Source organism: Typopeltis vanoorti, chromosome 5 (assembly GCF_054136105.1).
Source record: "Typopeltis vanoorti isolate ZY-2024b chromosome 5, IOZ_Tvanoo_1.0, whole genome shotgun sequence".
NCBI classification, from domain to species: Eukaryota; Metazoa; Arthropoda; class Arachnida; order Uropygi; family Thelyphonidae; genus Typopeltis; species Typopeltis vanoorti.
In genome coordinates, this window is record NC_143553.1 from 136,727,562 (window position 1) to 136,750,486 (window position 22,925).

Sequence of the window (22,925 nt, forward strand, 5' to 3'; positions counted from 1 at the left end):
TCTTCTTCATGTGAATCTCTTGCTTAATAAGGCTGCACATCCATTTCACTCCCAACCTACTTATTCTTCGAACATTAGGGGATACATTGAGATACCTCATTCAAGCACTTTTTCAAAGATTCCCATGCATTGCTGACATTTTTTCCATTCAATAACTGATACCATGGGACCAAAGATAGTATTCTTCTAAGTTGATCATAATTTTCAGGTTTGTAGTTCAGCATGTAGTCTGTTTTAATTGGAGCTTCAATACAAGTAGATACTTCCCAAGAAAATAGCCATATTCTTGACAGAGATCCCTTCTGATGCTATGAGCAAATCCAACACTCTTTGACCTTGAGTTCCTTCTTTCACATGCTGCTTGAGAAAGTTGTCTCGCAACAATTCAATAAATGCCTGTTCTTTCTTATCATGAGATTTCTCTTCTACCCCATCAATGTTTGGACAATTAAAGTTGCTTGTAATGATCATTCGCTTGGTACCCATAAGGCTAAATTGGTAATGCATTTCTTTGTCCCCTACAACTGAGCTGCTGGGTCTGTAGCAACGCACCAGATAGACTCAAATGCATAGCTACATGGGACATTGTTATCATCATTGTTTTCTTGTATTTCTACCCTAACTTGACTTAAGTCATCTGATATGATTTGTAGCACTCTTCCTCCTCTCCTATCTCTTCTGTCATTCCTAAAAATAGTATATCCGTTACACTCGATCTCACTTACCATATCTAATTCTGATAGCCAGGTTTCACTAATGCCAACAATCTAGGCCACATTGTATTCAATAAAGCAACAAATTCAACCCCTTTGTTTTTAATGCTCCTGGAATTTGTGTATAGACATAATAAATTATGACCTTGCCTATTCTTAAAATTAGATATGCAGTCTATTTGGTCTTGTTCTAGAATTTTCTCTTTTCCCTCCCCAGACATACTTAAAAGGTCTGAACCCAAAGCATATTTTTCCACTCCTTCACCACATACATAACCATGTTCAAAAGCATTCATTGCAGTGCTGTGCTGCTTAGTTTAGAAGGTCTGAACAGAGGGACGAATTCCAGATGACTGGAGTAAAACTCTCATAGTACGCATATATAAAAATTGAAATAAAACTGAATGTGAGAATTACAGAGGTATTTCCCTACTGAGTGTTCCTGGTAAGATTTATGCAAGTATACTTGAGAAACTGTTGAGAAGGACTGGGGTTGGTGAAGAACAAACTGAATTCAGGCCAGATAGAGGCTGTCAGGAACAGATTTTCACTTTACGACAAATAGTTGAGAAATCATGGGAATATAACAAAGATCTGTATTTAAGTTTTGTAGACCTGCAAAAGGCACATGACAAGGTGCCAAAAGGAAAGCTATTCAAAGTACAGTTATATGGTGTTAATGGGGCATTATATCGAGCAATCCTTAGCCTTTATTTGAGTTGTAAGTAGTAGTTAGAATTGAAGGAAGTACAGGAAGATGGTTTTATGTTAAATCTGGTGTCAGACAAGGATGTACATTATCCCCTCTGTTATTCATTATCTATATGGACCACTTTATGAAGAAAAGCAGTATTAAGCCTGATATCAAAATTGGAGATATTAACCTCAGCTCTTTGCTTTATGTGGATGATGTTATACTTCTAAATAAATCTGCTACAAGTCTGCAAGATTCCCTGACTATGACTAAATTGGATAACTGTTGTAATAGATATGGTATGAATGTCAGCAATAACAAGACAAAGACAATAAAAATAGACAAAAACATTGAAAATATCAACTACCTCATGAACGGAAAACCTATAGAACAAGTGAAACATTTCAGCTACTTAGGCACAATTTTTAGTGAAGGTGGTAAATTAATATGGAAATAGATAACTGAATCAACAAAGCTAGTATGGTGGAAGTCAACTGAATAAATTTTTATGGAATAAGAGAGAAATTAGTCAAAACACTAAATTAGCTATATACAAGACAGTGTTCAAATTAGTTTTAGTTATGGTTCTGAGAGCTGGGTTAGAAATAAAACTCTTGATCAAAGACTAGACACCACAGATATGAGAGTCCTAGAGAGATTAGTGGAGGGGTCACCAAAGTTATTTGCCCATCGACCCCTTCAAGCGTTTCTTGACTTCTTATCGACCCCCTATATTTTACTATTACGTAATTATAATAGGACAAGCAAAAAAAAGACACTTATGTGAGTTTTTAGATTGTTTATTTTATAGTTACAGTTTATTGTATGTATAATATAGTATATATTATTATATTACTAATACTAATACTATTACTATCACTAGTAATAGTATTAGTAATACTATTACTATTAATAAACTACTTGTATTAATATCACTGGTATTAGTACCAGTGCTGCTCAACTCTTCAACATAGAGAAATTTAGTTCGTGAATGAATAACGATTGAATTATAATATGTATGTTGATGAATTTTAGAACATTAACACTCACTTGTATGTCGATGCGCAAAAATGAGACTGGGATCGAATACTTGTATCAGTAAATAAGAACCACGCACGTGTTGCAATCTCGCTCCCACCACCGGCCGGCAGGAACCATCAGCATCCATTTATTGGTAAATACGTCATTTTGGCCTACTTGATTGACCTCAGTAACTATTTTCATGACCTTACTCCATCTTACAGGTCCTATTCATGGACCTGTAAGATGGAGGTACTGATCCCACGATTCACTCTTAATTGCGTTGTCATTACCTCCATGTCTTTTGTCATGGAGGTAATCCAAGTTAACCGAATTAAATATTACCCATACAAATGATATCTTATATTTTTCTGTCGACCCCCAATCGACCCCTGAACCTGAATCGACCCCTAACAATGTCATGTCGACCCCTTTGGCGACCACTGGATTAGTGGCTTGAACAGATGGCATCAATGCCAATATTATACTAAAAACGAGGATATTAGAATAGAAACTGACATTGTTAGCATGCAGGAATGTGTTAGCAGAACTAATCTCAGGTGGTATTGTTACTTAAACAGAATGGGAGAGAAAAGATTAATAAAACAAGTGTTCTCTTCCAGGTTGTGCAGGAAACAGACCCAAAGAAGACCAAGATATAATTGGATTGATACAGTAAAAAGTGCCTTAGAAGAGAGAAATATAAGATCTGATAATGTTGCAGTATTGACAGATAACAGATTGATTTGGAGGAAAATTGTTGATAGGAAGTTAGTAATGATGTGAGTTTTTCATGTAGTACTATCATAATTTCCTGTACACCCCTTGAGGCTACATGTTAGGAATTTGATGATGATGGTTTTCTATGAATATGCTTAACTATACTCTTACTCTAATTGAAAATGTGTAAACATTTTTGGTGATAGTGAAAATGTGTTGTGAACTGAAGTCAACTTAAATGTCACACATGAATTTATGTCATGAATGAAATCCCATACAAAAGAGTGCATGTTACTTTATTTTTTGAAACACCCTCACACTAATATGTGAAAATACTGACAGCTGATTCAGAAACATCTCACTGCTTGCACCATTACCTATCAATGCTTAGCACAACAACAAAAAAATAAATAAATAAAATTAATAAATAGCCTGTGTTATATGAAATGACAAACTTACCCCATTAGTGTTACAGCCATATAAACAATCTTGTCCTTTCACATCACTAACTGATACACATTTTCGGTTAAAACAAGCCTAAAAGTAGCATAACAAAAGAATTAATAATTTTAACAGAAAATTTCAACTTCATGTAGAAAACATTTATTAATATTTCGATGAAACTGTTTAAATAATAAACAGATCAAAGAAAGATGATAAACTGCATGAAGTGTCTTATCAAGACATACTGTTAGTATTTCAGAGGATGTGCTTTGTACTGAAGCAACATTATTAAAAATCATCAAATCTGTATTTGAGGAAATTGTTCTATTTATACATCAATTCAATCCTTTGTTTATGAAGTATTAATGCTATATAAATTTGGAAGAGGCAGACATGGTTTACCATCTTTAACAATTTCCAATTTGATTTTGTATTCTTGTTTGAAAAAAAATGTACATAAAATACATTCTACAACGTTTCCCATTAAAGAGAAGGATAAAAATAAATGCTAGTTTAAAAAAAAATACACAGTTATCTAACAAGGAATAATGAACTGCACTGCACTTATCGACTGCAGGTAATCTCCTGAATAGACTAAGTTACTACGATGGAGAGAGCTCACATGCCTTTAAAATTTCAGTCAGTGTGCATGTGCCAGTATGTGTACTGTATAATCTCCACTTGCTTTTAGCTATTAAAAATGCACATCAGTTCTATGCTGCAGACCTAGCATAGGGAATCACATCACTCTCTCTCTCTCTACCTCTCCATATATGACTAGTAAATGTGTGCTTCAATGGCAACGCTCGCTTTATCTGGTTTACAGTCAAGCTGTGCATGTCTTGATATTTGTGACTATTTATTTCAAATAAATAACTGGCGTGCGACCCCCCCCCCCCTAGCAAACTCTACATATACAGCCCTGGTCATAATATGTTAAAAAAAAAAAAAAAAAAATCAGCTAATGGCTTTTATTCCAGTATAGGGAGTAGGCAGTTTAGATAGGGCCGTTTTGGCCCTATCTAACTTTTGGAGACTGAATGGGCAGTTCAATCTCCACTAGCAGCCAATCAAAGATAGCTGGCCCAAGGCTATCATTAATTTAAGCAGTCTGCAGTGAAGAGATGGCTGAATAATATGTAATATTATTATCACCCAAGACCCCATGGAGTCAAAGAATCATCTAACATGATGGTCATAATATGTAACTTTCAAATAAGAAATATAAAGAGAAATTACTAAAATGAAGAATCATAAATATACATTAGTGATTCATAGCTAAATATTATTATTATTGTAATTATCATCATCAGACCTCCATGGAGTCAACTGTCTCATCATATGAGGTCCCACTGTCTCACACAGCTCATCACACTGTACCAAAATGCATTGAGCATCTTAGTACTTATCACACACACTCAGTCAATGAATTCCATGTAAAAGACCAATTCTTACACCCTCTTTATACAGCTTTCAGGGATGGCCTCCAGGCTCTTTCCAGTATTTTTTTATCCTTTTGAAAACCAGGTGACTAAATCTGTTCACAGTAATTGATATGAGGTGTGATCATAGCCTTATTCTATTCTAATTATTGTACTATAGTCATTCTTCCTTTTACTTGCCACATACTGAAAAAACTCTTTTGGATTACTTTTGATTTGCTCTTAAAAATTTTCTCTTGTACTTTGATTTTGCTCTCCTTACTACACTGGTCATGTTTCTAGCCTGTACTTTGTACTACTCATGAATATACCGATCATCTTTCTCTTTAAATTCCCTCCACAAACTTTTCTTTGTTTGCAACTTGTGCTTAATGATGCTACACATCCATTTACTTTCCACTTAATTTATACTCTTGACTCTAGGTATGCAATCTGTTACTTACTACTTCCTTCAAACACCCCTTGATAATTTTCAGTCCACTATTAACATTTTTCCTCTAAACTTTCTTATGACATGACACTTCACTAAGCGGTTTGTTGCAATTACCAACTCCGCATATATCCCTTCTTATCTGAAAATGCCACACAGTTAGTCACCTTCCAGGTAAGACTGCATGATCACTTCACCAAAGGTCACCTTGGTTATAAACAAATCTTCAGATGCAGTTATTAGATCCAGCACTTTCAAACCTCTGGTACCTTCCATCACATGCTACTCAGATAATTATCTTTAATAGCTGAATAAATTCCCCATTTTCTTCTGCCCATATGTTCTTTCCTTATTCTAATCTCTCTCCTCACAGTTGAGTTCCCATATTTGCCCTTCACTCACTGAGATGCATACCATCCACATGATCCTTGGCATCCTCTGACCTATAGTAGCAACTGACTAATAGTTTGTCCTGTTGGCCTCTAATCTAATGTCCAAAGGCCTCAAATGCACTGCCTTCTGCTTCTCTTACCTCCTTCTGAATCATTACTCTTTTTGACTGCAGTTCTGCTATTATCAGTGATATTCTCCTACCTGTTCTATTCCCCTCCTCCAAAAAAAAAATACTATACCCCTCATATTCTGTCCCAATAATTATATCATCTTCTGTCAGCCACACCTTGTTAATGCCAATAAACTTTGGCCAAAAAAAATTAATTACTACCAAAAAACTACTCCACCTTGTTTTGAATACTTCTGGCATTAGTGTAATATAAACTTCAGAAGTCCCATGGGTGGGCCACAACTATCCTTACACTTTGTATTTACTGTTCTATTCTGATTTGTTATCTCAGGAACTATATTCAACATTTTTTGTTCATTCTCATGGTCACTTGATTTGCTGGTGCTTGTGCACATACACACACAGAAACATGCATCTGCATATCCCTCTTCCAATAGCTTTAGTTCCTTAATTTTGTATTTCCAATCTCACTCTATTCAGCAGAACTTTTGAATGCTCCTAACACAAAATGTATTCCAGTGTAAACATTCAATAGAACCAATATCCATTATGCCTCTGATGTCTTCCAACTACTCTTCTCTACTATACTGTGGCATTATGCCACAGTATAGTAGAGAAGAGTAGTTGGAAGACATCAGAGGCATAATGGATATTGGTTCTATTGAACAGTGCCTATGGGAAACTTAAGTAGGAGAGACACAATGCAGAAACTAATCATCTATGAAACTGTGGTTGAGAGGGTCTATGAGAGCATCAAGAATTTTTAGAGAGGTCTTAAATGCAATCCATCAACTTTGGTAGCTTGATGACTAAGGCAAAATATTGGCACAATAATGTATTAGGTAAATAAATTTAGTTAGTCATCTCTAAACATGTGTTTTCTCCATTAAACAGCACATTCTTAATAGCATGCATAATGGTATGACTGATATTAATATATTCTTACCATTCCATCACCACACTTTGCTCCATTTGGAGCAAGACCAGGATCAGTGTTATACAAGCCAAGATCAACTATAGCTGATCGGCAGGTTAAAATCTTGCCTCTGACATTGATGAAGGATCTTGCTAAAATGGCCGCTGACTCCATTCCAAATTCTAGACGTTCATTCAAATGTGTACAATGAAGCATACCACATAATACATCTCTATTAAAAAAGAAAATAATTTCAGTTTAATGTTGCTTACAAAAGTTCCTTGAATTTTAATTAGTCTTCAAAACTGCATACATAAATCTGAATTGAAAAAAAAAATCAGTTTCTAATATACTGTATAATAAACAGGCTACATAAACACAGAAACATATAATATTTGGTCTAATTACAACCTGCTAGGAAAATAGCAGAACTATTACTGTTAAACAACACTCAGAAAAGATAATCAGAGGAAAGGAAAGTAATATGTAACAGAAATCCAGTGAGTTAGACGCTACGATATCCGACCTCATTGTGTCAGGTGTGGGAGATCTTCGAGAGACGAGTAGTGTGATAGGTGAGAATAATGAGCAGCGAAATATGAATGAAAAAATAAGAGTGGGGAAGGCTTGAGCAATTGTGAAGTTTTCGGCGATCGTCATGATTGGGAGGATGAATGGTGAGTAAGAGGGGCTAACTTCTAGAGAGAGATAGATGAGCTGAAAGAGATGGTGGAATGTCTCGGGAATGAGATGAGAAGTATGATAATTAGGTGAATGGAAGAAATGAATGCAAGGCGAATCAGAGTAGGAGTGAGAGAGAGAGAGAGAGGTATGGGAATGATAGAAGAGTAGAGAATAGGAGCAGTAGAAGAGAGGGAATGAGAGAGAGTTATGGGAACGATAGAAGAAGAAGAGAGAATGGAAAAAGACAGAGAGAGAGAGAATGACAAGAATTCGAGGGAGTATTGGAACCAGGGATAGAGTGATGCCAGGACCACAGGTAAGTGGGGGGAACACAGAGTGAAAGAGTTAAAGGAGAGAGAAAGAGAGTGAGAGATGTGGGTGAGCAATCAAGGAACAGAGTGGTAAGAGCTGTGATGTATGAAGACTCAATAATCTGGTGTGCAAGATAGGATGCCAGTTGAGTGTTTGCCTGGAGGAACAATAGAGAGTGTGGCTATGGCAATTAAGCGGGGTGAAAGAGTGGATGAGATGATTGTGATGGTGGGCATGAATGACTTGAGAGGCAATGTAAATCGGGTTTCAAGAGATCTGAGATTCTTGCTTGAGGTTGTATGAAAGAAAATGCAAAGAGGAAAGATTGTGTGTGTGTTGCCCAGGTATGATAGTGACGAGCTGAGTAGAAGAGCAGTAATAATGAATAGCATAGCCAGAATGTGTCAGAAGAGAGGGTTGGAATATGTTGAGGCTTGGAGGGCATTTGAGGACAGAACGGAACTGTACGCTAGAGACTGCTTGTATTTGAATGAGGAAGGACGTAGGCATCTTGAGAGATTGCTGTTTTCTGAATGAGTTGTGTCAATGCAGGGAAACTAGAATTCCCAGGGTGGATGGTAGCAGGGGTGGCCTCTTGTGGGAATGGGTGCTTGGGAAAAGGGGAACGACATCAGGTAATGCTGAGCCCAGTGGAGTCTAGAGGGGATAATGCTGGGTATAGAAATAGTGGCATTTTTATGCTTTATACTAAGGCCAGGAGTATCCGGAATAAAGGAGATTAATTGGTGACATTGATAGCATCATCCTGGCCAAAGATTATTGGGCTCTCTGAGACGTGGTTGATGGGAGATGATATAATAACACGAATAGAAGTAGCAGGGTGGTACAGCATTTTTCTGCAGGATAGGAAGGGAAAACGCAGTGGTGGAGTACTGCTTATGATAAGTGATGACTTACATCCTATAAGAGTAGAGGCTTTGGAAGGCAGTGACACTAATGGTTTTGAAAGCATATGGTGTGAGGTAGAGGTGAGTAAGACAGGATATTTAGTGAGGGTGCTGCTACAAGCCAAGGAGCACAGAGTGTAGGGAGCAGGAGATGTTTAGACAGTTGAGCTTGGCAAGTGCAAGAAGAATAATTGTTATGGGAGATTTTAACTACAGCAGTATAGATTGGAGAGAGGAAGATTCATGTAGCAATAAGGGAATGGGATTTATAGAATTTTTCAGGGACAAATGTCTTCAACATGTAATAGAGGGAACAAGAGGTTCAAGTTTTGGATTTGGTCATAGCATTAGAAGAGTTGATAATAACTGAGATGACATCACTCCCACCAGTTGGAGAGAGTGACCATATGGTTGTGACTTGGAAGATGAATAGATATCAAAGTATCAAAGAAAAGGGAATGTATGTGGAATTATAAGGCGGATGATTATAATAGTATTAGATATCAACTTGGGACAGTTCCATAGAGGGAGGAATTGGAAGGGTGAGATATCATTAGTGCTTGGGAAATTGTGAAGGAATATTTGTTGGAAGCAATAGTAAGCTGTATTCCTGGAGTGACGAAGAGAACACAATTTGGTGTAAAGTGGATGACAAACAATATCAAACAGGAACTGCAGATGAAAAAGAGATTATGGAAGATATATAAGAAGATGGGTTGAGAGCAGATGCACGAGGAATATAAGACTCAGGCCAGGAGAGTGATTAGGAATATAGAATATAAGAACGACATTGTGGGATAAAAATGGGAATAGAGTGACTAATGCAGAGGACATAGTGGAGTTGTTCAATGAACAATTTCTTGAAGTATTTCATCCTGGAGAAACAAGTTTTAATAAAAGAGGGATAGTGCAGGTTCGAGATTTAGAGGTGCAAGAGGAGAGTGTGTTCCAAATACTGAGTAGTCTGGATGCCAGTAAAGCTGGAGGGCTGGATGGTATTTCACCACAGGTTTTGAGAGAATGTGCTGTGCTAAAGAACTGACAGCTCCTTTGACAGGCTTTTCAATGAAAGTCTGACTATGGGAAAAGTACCCAGGGAATGGAAGGAAGGAAGGAAGGAAGGTAAGATAGTGCCATTGCATAAGGGCGGTATCAGACTGGTTATTAGGAATATAGAATATAAGAACGACATTGTGGGATAAAAATGGGAATAGAGTGACTAATGCAGAGGACATAGTGGAGTTGTTCAATGAACAATTTCTTGAAGTATTTCATCCTGGAGAAACAAGTTTTAATAAAAGAGGGATAGTGCAGGTTCGAGATTTAGAGGTGCAAGAGGAGAGTGTGTTCCAAATACTGAGTAGTCTGGATGCCAGTAAAGCTGGAGGGCTGGATGGTATTTCACCACAGGTTTTGAGAGAATGTGCTGTGCTAAAGAACTGACAGCTCCTTTGACAGGCTTTTCAATGAAAGTCTGACTATGGGAAAAGTACCCAGGGAATGGAAGGAAGGAAGGAAGGAAGGTAAGATAGTGCCATTGCATAAGGGCGGTATCAGACTGGAAGTGTCTAATTATAGGCCAGTTTGTGTGTTATCAGTAGTTGTTAAAGTCTTGGAGAAATTAATGAAGGACCATATAGAGCTTTGGGCAGATGAGGGTAATGTTATCTATGAGAATCAACATGGATTTGTTAAGGGGCGCTCTTGCTTTAGTAATATGATTGCCTTTTATAATAAACTGACAAGAGCAGTTGATTAGGGAGAGGCATATACTGCCATTTTTTTGGATTTTGCAAAGGCATTTGATAGGGTACCACATGATAAGCTGATACTTATGTTGCAGCACATGGGTTTAACCATCCTGAATCCAGTTGACTAACCATTGGGTTAGTCAACTGGATTCAGAATTGGCTGTCTGATAGGTATCAGGGAGTTGTATATGGTGGGGCAATATCAACGAGGTAGAAGGTTATAAATGGGGTTCCACAGGGCTCAGTACTGGGACGTGTATTGTTTAACCTTTATATCAATGACATTGTCAGTGGATTGCAAGGGGATATTCAATTGTCTGCAGATAATGTGAAGCTGGGTAGGTTATTAGTAATAGCGCAGATGTGTCAGCCCTTCAAGAGGATTTGAATAAACTGGATAGATGGACAAATGAATGGGGGTGTCGGTTTAATGCAGCAAAATGTAAAGTCTTGAAGTCTGGGATCCATCGATGGGAGGCTGCATACTCAATTGGAGGAAATGTACTGGAGGAAGTAGAGGAGACAAGAGATCTTGGGGCAGTGATTGATAGAAAACTGAAATTCAGGGAGCATATTGCAAAAGTGGTGAAGGTAACTCAGAGAATTACTGCAATACTGAGAAGGATGCTGACCTGCAGAGATAAAAGAGTTATCATTCCATTGTATAAGAATTCTGATCAGACAACACTTAGACTATTGTTCTCAAATTTGGTTCCCAAGATTTGAAGCATATAAATTAACTGTGGAAAGGGTACAGAGGTGGATAACAAAGATGGTTTCAGGACTGTACAATGTTATTTATGAGGATCAGCTGAGAGAATGCACAGTTTAGTGAATAGAAGAAGGAGAGGTGATATTATTGAGACATTTAAACTGTTGAGAGGCAGTTAAAAGGTTGACACTGGGGAGTTCTTTCACTTGGTGGAACAACAGGAAGGAGCGATGACAAGGGGGGGGGGCCATCCCTGGAAGTTACAAAAGGAAGCTGTGAGCAAGAGGGCGAGGAGTGGTTTCTTTGCATGGAGGGTGGTTGAGCAGTGGAATGCATTGCCTGATAAAGTGGTGAGAGCAAGAACGGTGAATTAGCTCAAGGAGTGGTATGATAGACTTTTTGTTTCCTAGGAAGGTACTCCCATGATGAGTCTCTTGACTCCGTGGAGGCCTGAATAATAATAATAATAATAAAGGTGAGGTCAATACTTGCATATTACTCTACCAATCTCGTAGACAGGCTTATACGTTGGTTATGCATTACTAAATCACTTAAGGAATTGACAACTTAGATACGAATATAAATTAAATTACACTTTAATAAATATTTCCGATATTTCGGCAACGTCATGTTGCCATCTTCCAAAGGAACTTACAAAAAAAGGCATGTGCCCATAGGCACTACAACACAGTAACTGAGAATGAAGTGATGAAGCTATTGTTCTCCTAAAGGTCCTGGTACCCCCTAGCAAGCTAAGTAGGTGTTCTTGGCCGTTGGGCTGAAGGTGTGCTGATGTAAGCTTGTGTCCTCTCCAAAGCAAGACCACCAAAAACCAACATATCCAACAAGGAATATAAAGCTCTGCAAGAAATGAGGAATAATAAAGAAATAGTTATCACCAAAGCAGAAAAGGGAAATGCAACTGTAGTACTTAACCAAAGGACTACACAAGTAAGCTTAATGCTCTTCTATTAGATCGGGCTACTTACCTCCTTATCGAATACAATCTCACCAACTCACAAATCAGAAAACTTCACAGGCTCCTTAAGAAAGTCACTTCTTGACCTGTAGAAGTTACCATCAGATTAAAGCCATTTAACTCTATACCCCCCCCCCCGCGCATTTACGGGAGTCCATAAATGCGCGTGGGGGGCACATACATAAAGAAAATGTGCAATTATGTCCCATAGTGGATGGCATTGATTCCCCCACATACAAATTAATTAAACATTTGGTCAAAGCGCCCACACACCATCATACATAAAAATCTCAGCCCATGTCAAAGCCAGCATAGAAAACCTTACACGCTGACATAATGGTCAGCTTTGACGTCTCCTCCTTATCCACAAATGTTCCACTCAAGGAAACTTTAGAGCTCATCCAAGCTAAATTTTCTCCCGATATCTCAGCCCTATTTCAGTTCACAATGAACTCAGACTATTTCGTTTGGCAGGGAAAATTCTACAAACAAATAGAGTGGACAGCCATGGGTTCTCCACTCTCCCCACCCTTGGCCAACTTTTATATGGAGATTTTGAAGAGAAAGCCTTAAACTCAGCCCCACAAAAACCAACTGTTTGGCTTCGCTATGTTGATGATGTGTTCGCTATTTGGCCACATGGCTCTGATACACTCCTCTCCTTCTTAACACACTTAAACAACCAACACCCCAGAATCAAGTTCACCCTGGATAAAGAGAAAAAAACAACAGCCTCCCTTTCCTAGATACACTAGTTACCCACCAGCCTGATGGAACCTTGGTTTTCTCAGTTTATAGAAAACCCACCCATACAGGCAGGTACATTCACCAACAATTCCCCCCCCCTCACAACAATATGGAGTGGTGAAAACACTATACAGCAGGGCTCAACTAATCTGTTCTAACGACATGGCCCAAAACACTGAACTAAAGCACATTCTCAACACTTTCTCAGCCAATGGCTACCCCCCAAAAAAATCCAAAAAATATTGAAACGTACAAACCACAACTCCCCCCCCCCCCCTCCATAACAAGAATCACTCTAAATCCATCACCATTTTAGGTTTTTTTGTGTGGCTGTGCACATGCATGTGTCTATGAATGTACTGTATAACTGTGGTAAAATTATTTAATGTCTGGATGATGCATATAAGAAGAAAATAAAGCATGAGATACAAAGATTAAGCATGGCAGGCATGAACACAAGGAATCGAAATAAAACAATTATGTTAGTTTCTTTTTATGATATTTATCAAGAAATGGTCACATGATTTCTTAAGGCATTTAGATTTTTTAAAGCTGCAGTGGAATAGTTTCATATGGTTACATTTTATTCTGTACCTAGTATAATGCTTCCCAAACTTCTGGATGTCAGGGGCCTCCCTTTGGAAAAATTAAAATATTTCACCCCCCCCCTTGAAAAAAAATCGTAATATAGACATATATTATTATAATATTTGTTGTATTTATATTCAATACAAAACATACACAGCGAAAAATTACCAAAATCTTTAAAAAATATGACTTGACCTCCTGTTAGACCATACAGAAAATTGGCATCCCTTATCCGCTTGTTGTGGGAAGTTCTTTTATTGTAGTTCTTTCTGTAAAAGATTGTCTGTAGAACAAAAGGAGTGGGCCCGATGAACCAGTGTTTTAATAGTTCCTGCCTTTTGACTGGGATGGTGATGAGATTCCACATGGATATAATGGCCTGTATGAGTCTTCTTTCTATAAACTGAGAAATGTAGGTTACCATCTGGTTGGAGAAGAATTAGAAGATCTAAAAAGGCTAACTGCTTATTTGATTCTACTTCTAGGGTAAACTTGAAGTTAAAGCAGTTAGCCTTTTTAGATCTTCTAATTCTTCGCCAACCAGATTTGATTCTACTTCTAGGGTAAACTTGAAGTTAAAGCAGTTAGCCTTTTTAGATCTTCTAATTCTTCGCCAACCAGATGGTAACCTACATTTCTCAGTTTATAGAAAGAAGACTCATACAGGCCATTATATCCATGTGGAATCTCATCACCATCCCAGTCAAAAGGCAGGAACTATTAAAACACTGGTTCATCGGGCCCACTCCTTTTGTTCTACAGACAATCTTTTACAGAAAGAACTACAATACATAACTTCTTCCTTTCTATCTAATGGTTATAAGAATTGCTTCATTAAAAGAACTTTGAGTAGTTTTAATATGTCTTCCTCTTCAAACACAGAAGAAATAACGCACATTACTATCCCTTATGTACAAGACATCAGTGAACGTATAGCAAAAGTTTTAAAACCACTGAATATTTTTGTTGCCTTTCGACCGTTTAGAAAAATCTCCACCTTTCTCACTTCTCCTAAGGACAAGCTTCCACATCATCCAGGTGTCTACCAGATTCCGTGCTCTTGTGGATTATCTTATTTCGGACAAACGGGAAGATCCGCGTCTATTCGGCTAGAAGACCAATCTTATATTGAATACTTTAAACCTGAAAAGTCTGGACTTTCTGAACATGCCATCTTCACTAGACACAGAGTTCATTGGAGAAAGACAAGAGTTCTTCACAAAAGTCAGTTTCTCATGGAACGCCTTTATAAAGAAACATGTGAAACTCTACTTCATTCTCCTAACTTAAACAGATCCGACGGCTTACGTCTATCCCCTTTATGGGAGATAGTACTTTACAAATCAGCTAATCTTTCCTAACTTTTTCTTGTATTAATTTTTTTTTTAGGAAAGTTATTGACCTTTTTAGTTATCTTACACCAGCTACTTAGGTGGCGCTTTTTGGAATTGTCAGTTAGTGTTTAATTTTGAGCTTAATGTACTGAAGATGCCTGTGACACACAGGCGAAAATTATACTAATAAATAATCTTTCTACGTGAGTTTTTTCCATTATTTATTGTGCACCAATATGTCTACTCACGGTTTACCTCTTTTAAAACTTACAAATTTAAAATGTTTTAAGACTAAGTAGATTTTTTTTATTTTAAAAGAAACGTATTTAACTTTTATTATTTATTATTTCTTTTTTGTTATTTTTTATATTTTAATGCAAAAATTCACACATTGGTGTTGGTTCACAAACTTTGCTTCCTGCGTATTTCGGCGCTTAATGAATATTAGTAAATATTGCTTATTCATATGTTTCATTTCAAAGCAGTGGTTAATTGTATTTACTTCAAATGCTCTCCAGGGAAGCTCCAAATCTTCCTGTCCCTTTCATCACGCGTTCGTAATCAGGGACTGTTGATATTGACTTTATATACATATCAAAACTCGTTTTATATTATCACAGTCATCCGAGCAAGTTTTCTGTTACCAATAAAAGTTTCGCATATACTTCACACATGAAAAAAAGCTTAAACAAGTTCATGTGGGGAGATAGTAACTTGCTTGCAGTGGTAAACAACACCCCCTCCCTAACAACCACTATACTGCAGAGGCAATAAAAGCAAGTACTTTTATTATGCCAAATGAATAAGGTATGAGGAGTCTGTGTAATATATTTCTCAACAAATAGTGCAATAAAAACACACTAATTAATGAATCACATGTCCCCTCATACAGAAACTATGCTGTATAGACTGAAACAAAACCATATGTTGTATGGGCAAACACAGTATCTAACTAAAAACTATTGTTATTAATTAGATGTGTGTGAGTTCGATTTCTCAAGGTAGCAATAAAGTTCAACAGAACGTGTTAAAATTCGTAAAAGTGTTAAAACTAAGTAATATATATATATATATATATATATATACAGGGTGTTCGGGATAAATTTGACATATTTATAATTAATTATATTTTTCCGTAAGTTACATGTATTAACACACACTTCTCTTCATTTAAAAGTTTGGACCCTTCTTCATTCATATACAAGATGTCAGAAAGGATGGATAGCTGGAACCCACCTGAATCATGGAAGAGAATAACTTGTATCATGATGATTCGTGCCCGCCATCAAAATAAGGATATTACGACTGCTGCCCAATGCTCCCTGAATACAGTAAAAACAATCAGGCATGAACTAGAGACTTGCAATGGTGACTACGAGGATGTAGCAAGAAGAAAGATCCCTAGCAGACGATCTGATTGCGTTCGTACAGCAGAATTCCTCGCAAATCTGCAGGAACAGGTGTTGAAGAACCCTGGCATTGGAATTCGGGCTTTGTTCGTGGAGTTGCTAACTGTAGTCAAGCCCTGGATAACAAGGGTAGCCAATGGTAGGCCGTATGTATGGCAGCAGGATTCGGCCCCTTGCCACACCTCTGGGAAAAGTCAAAAATGGTTGTCTGAAAATTTCTACGACTTCACCAGTCCAAATGTTTGGCCTCCAAACTCCCCAGACCTTAACCCCATGGATTATTTTGTATGGGGCGCAGTTGAAAAAGACACCAATCGCACTTCCAGTAATACAAAAGCCCAGTTAATGGATAAAATTAAAACAGTTTTTGCGGCCCTTCCCAGGGAGACTGTAGCATCAGCTTGTTCGAGGTTCCGAAGCAGAATTGAAGCTGTGATCGATGCTAATGGTGGTTATTTTGAGTAAATCTTGTTGATAGTATTGTAATTAACTCTGCCTGTAATGTTTTTTTGTCAATTCATTAAATTTAATAGATACAAAGAAGATTTTCTTTTTCCTTACGAAACTGTCAAATTTATCCCGAACACCCTGTGTATATATATATATATATATATATATGACAGAATGATCATTGACTCGGTTAACATACATAGTTTTATGAAAAAAATTGAATGACTAGAACCGAGATTTAATTAAAAAGGTTTTAATATAAACACACTACTAGTTTCGGCCTGTAACAGCCTTCTTCAGGTGACATTATAAAAGAAAAAACACTAAACATTGAGGGTTAAAAGACTATGAACAACATAGACAGTCTTTATACATAATTAGCATTAAAACGTTGTAGTTGTATTTGAAGCTGTTCTTTCATTTGTTGCATTGTTGGGAGAGTGCGTGCTTGCTGCATCACGTGAACGCCAATACATGTATTGGCATTCACGTTCACCTTAAAGGGAGAAAAAGTCACAAAAAGAGAAAAATGTTCCTGGTCCGGGGATTCCCTTATTCAGGTAATATTCACTAATTTCAAGTTATCAGTCTGTGGTGTGCCAGTATCGGTAAGTGGTGATATTATTTGATCTATTCTACGTTAAAAAATTTAACCCTGAGATGGAGAAGTGGCTGATAAAAAATAAAAAAAAAAATTCCTGCGAACAATCAGAAGAAGCAGAAACAGACTCAAAAAAAAAAAAAAAAAAGACAGTATTTCATTTTACCAGAACAGCCTGCATCATCTTCAGAAACAAACGGTAAGAGGCAAAAAATGTAATACTTGCATTTGATTTTTGCAATATTCACTGTGTATGTTTTGTATTGAATATAAATACAATAAATATTGTAATAATATATCTCTCTATTACGATTTTTTTTCGAGGGGGGGGCCGTGAAATATTTTAATTTTTGTAAAGGGGGCCCCTGACATCCAGAAGTTTGGGAAGCACTGGTCTAGGGGAAGACCCCCCCCCCCCCCGACCTACCTGGTGTATACCAGGTCCCTTGCAGCTGTAAGCTGTCCTACTTTGGCCAAACAGGCAGGACAGCGAATATCAGAATTTCGGAACACAAGGACTACATCCGTTTTCACAAGTACAGCCATTCTGGTCTTGCAGACCATTCTCTGGATACACGCCACAGAACATGGTGGAAGAAAGCTACAGTAATACACCGTAACAAATACAAATTAGAAAGACTATTTATGGAATCAGCCTCAGCCCTAAGAAACTCTCCAAACCTCAACAAATTTGGTTGTATGAGACTGCCCCAAATTTGGGAGGCTTACATCAGCAGACCTTCAGCCCAACGGCCAAGAACACTTAGCCTGCTTGGGGGGGCACTATCAGGACTTTTAGGAGAACAATAGCTTCATCACTTCATTCTCAGTTACTGTGTTGTAGCGCCTACGTGCACGTGCCTTTTTTGTAAGTTCCTTTTGAAGATGGCAACGTGATGTTGCCGAAATATGGGAAGTGTAATTTAATTTATATTCGTATCTACGTTGTCAATTCCTTAAGTGATTTAGTAATACTCTACCAATCATTCCTTATATTCAATAAATGGCTGTGTATTAAGTTTTCCATAATAACAAACCTAACATAAATCACATAAAATCATAAACCCAACATAAAGACCATTGATGCTGAAATTGTAAAATATATAATATCTAGTTATATCTGGTTCATGTTTCAAAATCAGAGTAACACACTAAAACTGTTCACACATTATGAATTTACTGACCTAAAATATACTTTCAGTGTTTCACTCACTGGTCAATGATTCAGACAGTTATTTGAATAGATGAAATATATATATTTTTTTCATTCAAATCCAAACAGAAATCCAAAAAGATATTAATTATATCACAGAATCTCTTCACCACTGAGATGATTGTGATGGTAGGAACAAATGACTTGAGAGGTAATGTAAATTGGGCAGTGAGAGATATGAGATTCTTGCTTCAGGTAGTACGAAAGAAGACGCAGAGAGGAAAGATAGGGTGTGTGTTGCCTAGGTATGATAGTGACGAGCTACGCAGAAGAGCAGTAATATTGAATAACATAAAAGTTAGAATGTGTCGGAAGAGAGGATTGGAATATTTGGATGCTGGGAGAGCATTTGAGGACAGAGAGGAATTGTATGCAACAGACCGCTTGCATTTGAATGAGGAAGGACGTAGGCATCTGGAGAGATTGCTGTTCTGAACGAGTCAGTGTGTCAATGCCAGGAAACTAGAATGCCCAAGGTGGATGGTAGCAGGGGTGGCTTCTTGTGGGAAAGGGTACTTAGGAGAAGGGGAACAACAGGTAGCATTGAGCCCAGTGGAGTCTAGAGGGGATAATGCTGGGTATAGAAATAGTGGCATTTTTCTGCTTTACACTAAGGCCAGGAGTATCCGGAATAAAGGAGAGTTATTGGTGGTACTGATAGCATCAGCATGGCCAAATATTTTTCGAATCATTGAGACGTGGTTGACAGAAGAGGATATAATAACAGGAATAGAAGTAGCAGAGTACAGCATTTTTCGGCAGGATAGGAAGGGAAAGCGTGATGGTGGAGTACTGCTTATGATAAGTGACAATTTATGTCCTCTAAGCATGGAGGCTTTGGAAGGCAGTGACATTAATGATTTTGAAAGCATATGGTGTGAGGTAGAGATAGGCAAGACGGAATATTTAGTGGGATGTTGCTTCAAACCAAGGAGCACAGAGGGTGGGGACCAGGAGATTTAGACAGGTGAGTTTGCAAGTGCAAGAAGAATGATTGTTATGGGAGATTTTAACTACAGCAGTATAAATTGGGGAGAGGAAGATGCATTTAGCAATAAGGGAATGGAATTTATAGAATTCTTCAAGGACAAATGTCGTAGGCAACATGTAATAGACGGTACAATAGGTTCAAGAGTTCTGGATTTGGTCATAACATCAGAGGAGTTGATAATAACTGAGATGACATCTCTCCCACCAGTTGGAGAGAGTGACCATGTGGTTTTGACTTGGAAGATGAATAGGCATGCAGCAGTATCAAAGAGATGGGAACATATGTGAAATTATATGACAGGTGATTATAATACTCTTAGACATCAACTCGGTGAATTTTCATGGAGAGAGGAATTGGAAGGCTAGGATATCATTAGTGCTTTGGGAATTGTGAAGGAATATTTGTTAGCAGCAATAGTAAGCTGTATTTCACAAGTAAAGAAGAGCACACCATTTGGTGTAAAGTGGATGATAAACAATATTAAACAGGAACTGCAGGTGAAAAAGAGGCTATGGAAGAGTTATAAGGAGACAAGTGAAGAGCAGATGCATGAAGAATATAAGACACAGGCCAGGAGAGTGAATGGTATGGTAAGGAAGGCGAAACTGGAATATTAGAAGAGATTGGCCCTAAGATCCAAGGAAAATCCTAAGGAATTTTTTAGCTATGTGGCCAGTAGGAGGAGAAATGATTGTGGAAGAATGACACTATGGTATAAAAATGGGAATAGAATGACTGATGCAGAGGAGGACATAGTGGAATTGTCCAATGAACACTTTATTGGTGTATTTCATCTTGGAGGAGTAAATTTTAATACTAGAGGGATAGGGCAAATACGAGGTTTAGAGGTGCAGCAGGAGAGTGTGTTCCAAATACTGAAAAATCTGGATGTGAGTAAAGCTGTGGAACTGGATGGTATTTCACCACGAGTTTTGAGAGAATGTGCTAAAGAACTGACAGCTCTTTTGACATGGTTTTTCAATGAAAGTCTGGCTGCAGGAAAGGTGCCCAGGGAATGGAAGGAGTGTAAGATAGTGCCATTGCATAAGGGCGGTAGCAGACTGGAAGTGTCTAATTATAGGCCAGTTTGTGTGTCATCAGTAGTTGTTAAGATCTTGGAGAAATTAGTTAGGGATCATATACAGCATTGGGCAGATGAGGGTAATGTTATATGTGAGAGTCAACATGGATTTGTGAAGGGACGCTCTTGTTTTAGTAATATGCTAGCCTTTTATAATAAAGTTACAAGAGTAGTAGATGAGGGAAAGGCATATACTGCCATTTTCTTGGATTTAGCAAAGGCATTTGACAGGGTACCACATGATAAGCTATTTAAGTTGCAGCACATGGGTTTGGATATCAGGATTGGCTATCCGATAGGTATCTGGGAGTTGTGCATGATGGGGCAGTTTCAAAGAGGCAGAGGGTTACAAGTGGGGTCTCACAGGGCTTAGTACTGGGACGTATATTGTTTAACCTTTATATCAATGACATTATCAGTGGTTTGCAGGGGGATATTCAGTTGTTTGCGGATGATGTGAAGCTGGGAAGGATTATTATTAATAGCGGAGATGTGGTAGTCCTGCAAGAGGATTTGAATAAGCTAGACAGATGGACAAATGAATGGGGGGGGTTTCGGTTTAATGCAGCAAAATGTAAGATCTTGAGGTTTGGGACACATTGATGGGACGCTGCATACTCTGTTGGATGAGCTATACTGGAGGAAGTAGGGGAGACAAGAGATCTGGAGTTGATGATTGATAGAAACCTGAAATTCAGGGAACATATTGCAAAGGTGGTGAAGGTAACACAGAGGATTGCTGCAATAATGAGAAGGACACTGACCTGCAGAGATAAAAGAGTTATCATTCCATTGTATAAGACCCTGATCAGACCACACGTAGACTACTGTTCTCAAATTTGGTCCCCAGGATTTGAAGGGGATAAATTAACTATGGAAAGTGTACAAAGGCGGAACAAAGATGGTTTCAGGACTGTACAATGTTAGTTATGAGGATCGGCTGAGGGAATGTGGACTGCAGAGTTTGGTGGATAGAAGGAGGAGAGGTGATATGATTGAAACTTTTAAACTGTTGAGAGGTGGTTACAGGGTTGACACTTGGGAGTTCTTTTGCTTGGTTGAACAGTGGGAAGGAGGGATGACAAGGGGCCATCCCTGGAAGTTACAAAAGGAAACTGTGAGCAATTGCTCACAGTTTCCTTTTGTAACTTCCAGGGAATGCATTGTGTGATAGAGTGGTGAGATTGAGACTGATAGAGTGGTGAAATTGAGAACATTCAATGAGTTTAAGGAGTGGTATGATGGACTTTGTTTCAGTGGTAGGAGGGACTTCGCACAATGAGTCTTGATAGACTTGTGTTTCCTAGGAAGAACCTCCTGCGATGAGTCTTTTGACTCCTTGGAGGCCTTAATAACAATAATAATAAATAGGTTCACTTAATGGTCAGAACTAGGTATGTGGAGAAGGAACTTCCATGCAACCCACAAAAATGCCGACAATTGACTATGGTAATCCAATGTCTGATTCTCACATTCTTGTGATGCACCTCCAATAATAAATACCCACCCAGATGCTGAAGGAATGAGGATTGGCAATTTGGGATTTGGGCCAATCCATCACTATTCTGTAATACCAAATTATATGTCAGAGCATACGAAATGATGGTATAATGAGATAAAATTGTCATGCCAGATGGGCAAGGAACTCTTTGTTTGTCAGGAACCTGGGCAAACAGTGAATAGTCACTTACTGGAACAATTCAATTTCAGCAGAATTGAAGACAGGGACCATTAGCATTAGAAGTATCAATGGAAAAGAAGTGAAACTTGCAGAATTAGAGAAGTACTGTCGACTAGATAAGGATGGTGTTACTGAAATGAAGAAGAATAAAAGTTTGCACAGTAAGGTGTTAAGTAAATAAATTTTACCTAATACAGGTAAAATGTATTTTACCTAATATGTGAGATAATACTTTATACTAAATCGAAGATTTAGTTTAACTTATTATGTTTAACTTAAATTATTAACTTTTTAGGTGATATTTTGCTGGTATTATATCTAATATCTTCAGAGCACAAGAACAATTTCCAACCATATGTCAAATTGCAAACTCTCATCTGTTCACCTAAAGGACAAATTCTCTTCTTTATCACTTCCAGGAGTTTATGAAATGCCCTGTTCTTGTGACCTGGCTTACTATGGACAGGTCAGACAGGAAGAACTGTTGACATATGTCTAGGTGAACATAAAAAATACATCTGGCACTATCATTATGGCAAGTCAGGCCTAGTAAAGCATGCCTTGGATACCCCTTCACAGAGA

General features: G+C 37.9%; 1 protein-coding gene across 1 annotated transcript in view; it reads right to left on the reverse strand.

The window, feature by feature from the left end:
- The window catches only part of LOC150106851 (zinc metalloproteinase-disintegrin-like MTP8), a 263,774-nt gene that overhangs the window by 49,594 nt on the left and 191,255 nt on the right, over positions 1-22,925 (reverse strand). The window contains exons 15-16 of the mRNA XM_090393491.1: positions 6,933-7,134; positions 3,607-3,684 (exon numbers count right to left, since the gene is read on the reverse strand). Coding sequence (XP_090249617.1) covers positions 3,607-3,684; positions 6,933-7,134 — 280 coding nt within the window. The remainder of the gene's footprint in view (positions 1-3,606; positions 3,685-6,932; positions 7,135-22,925) is intronic.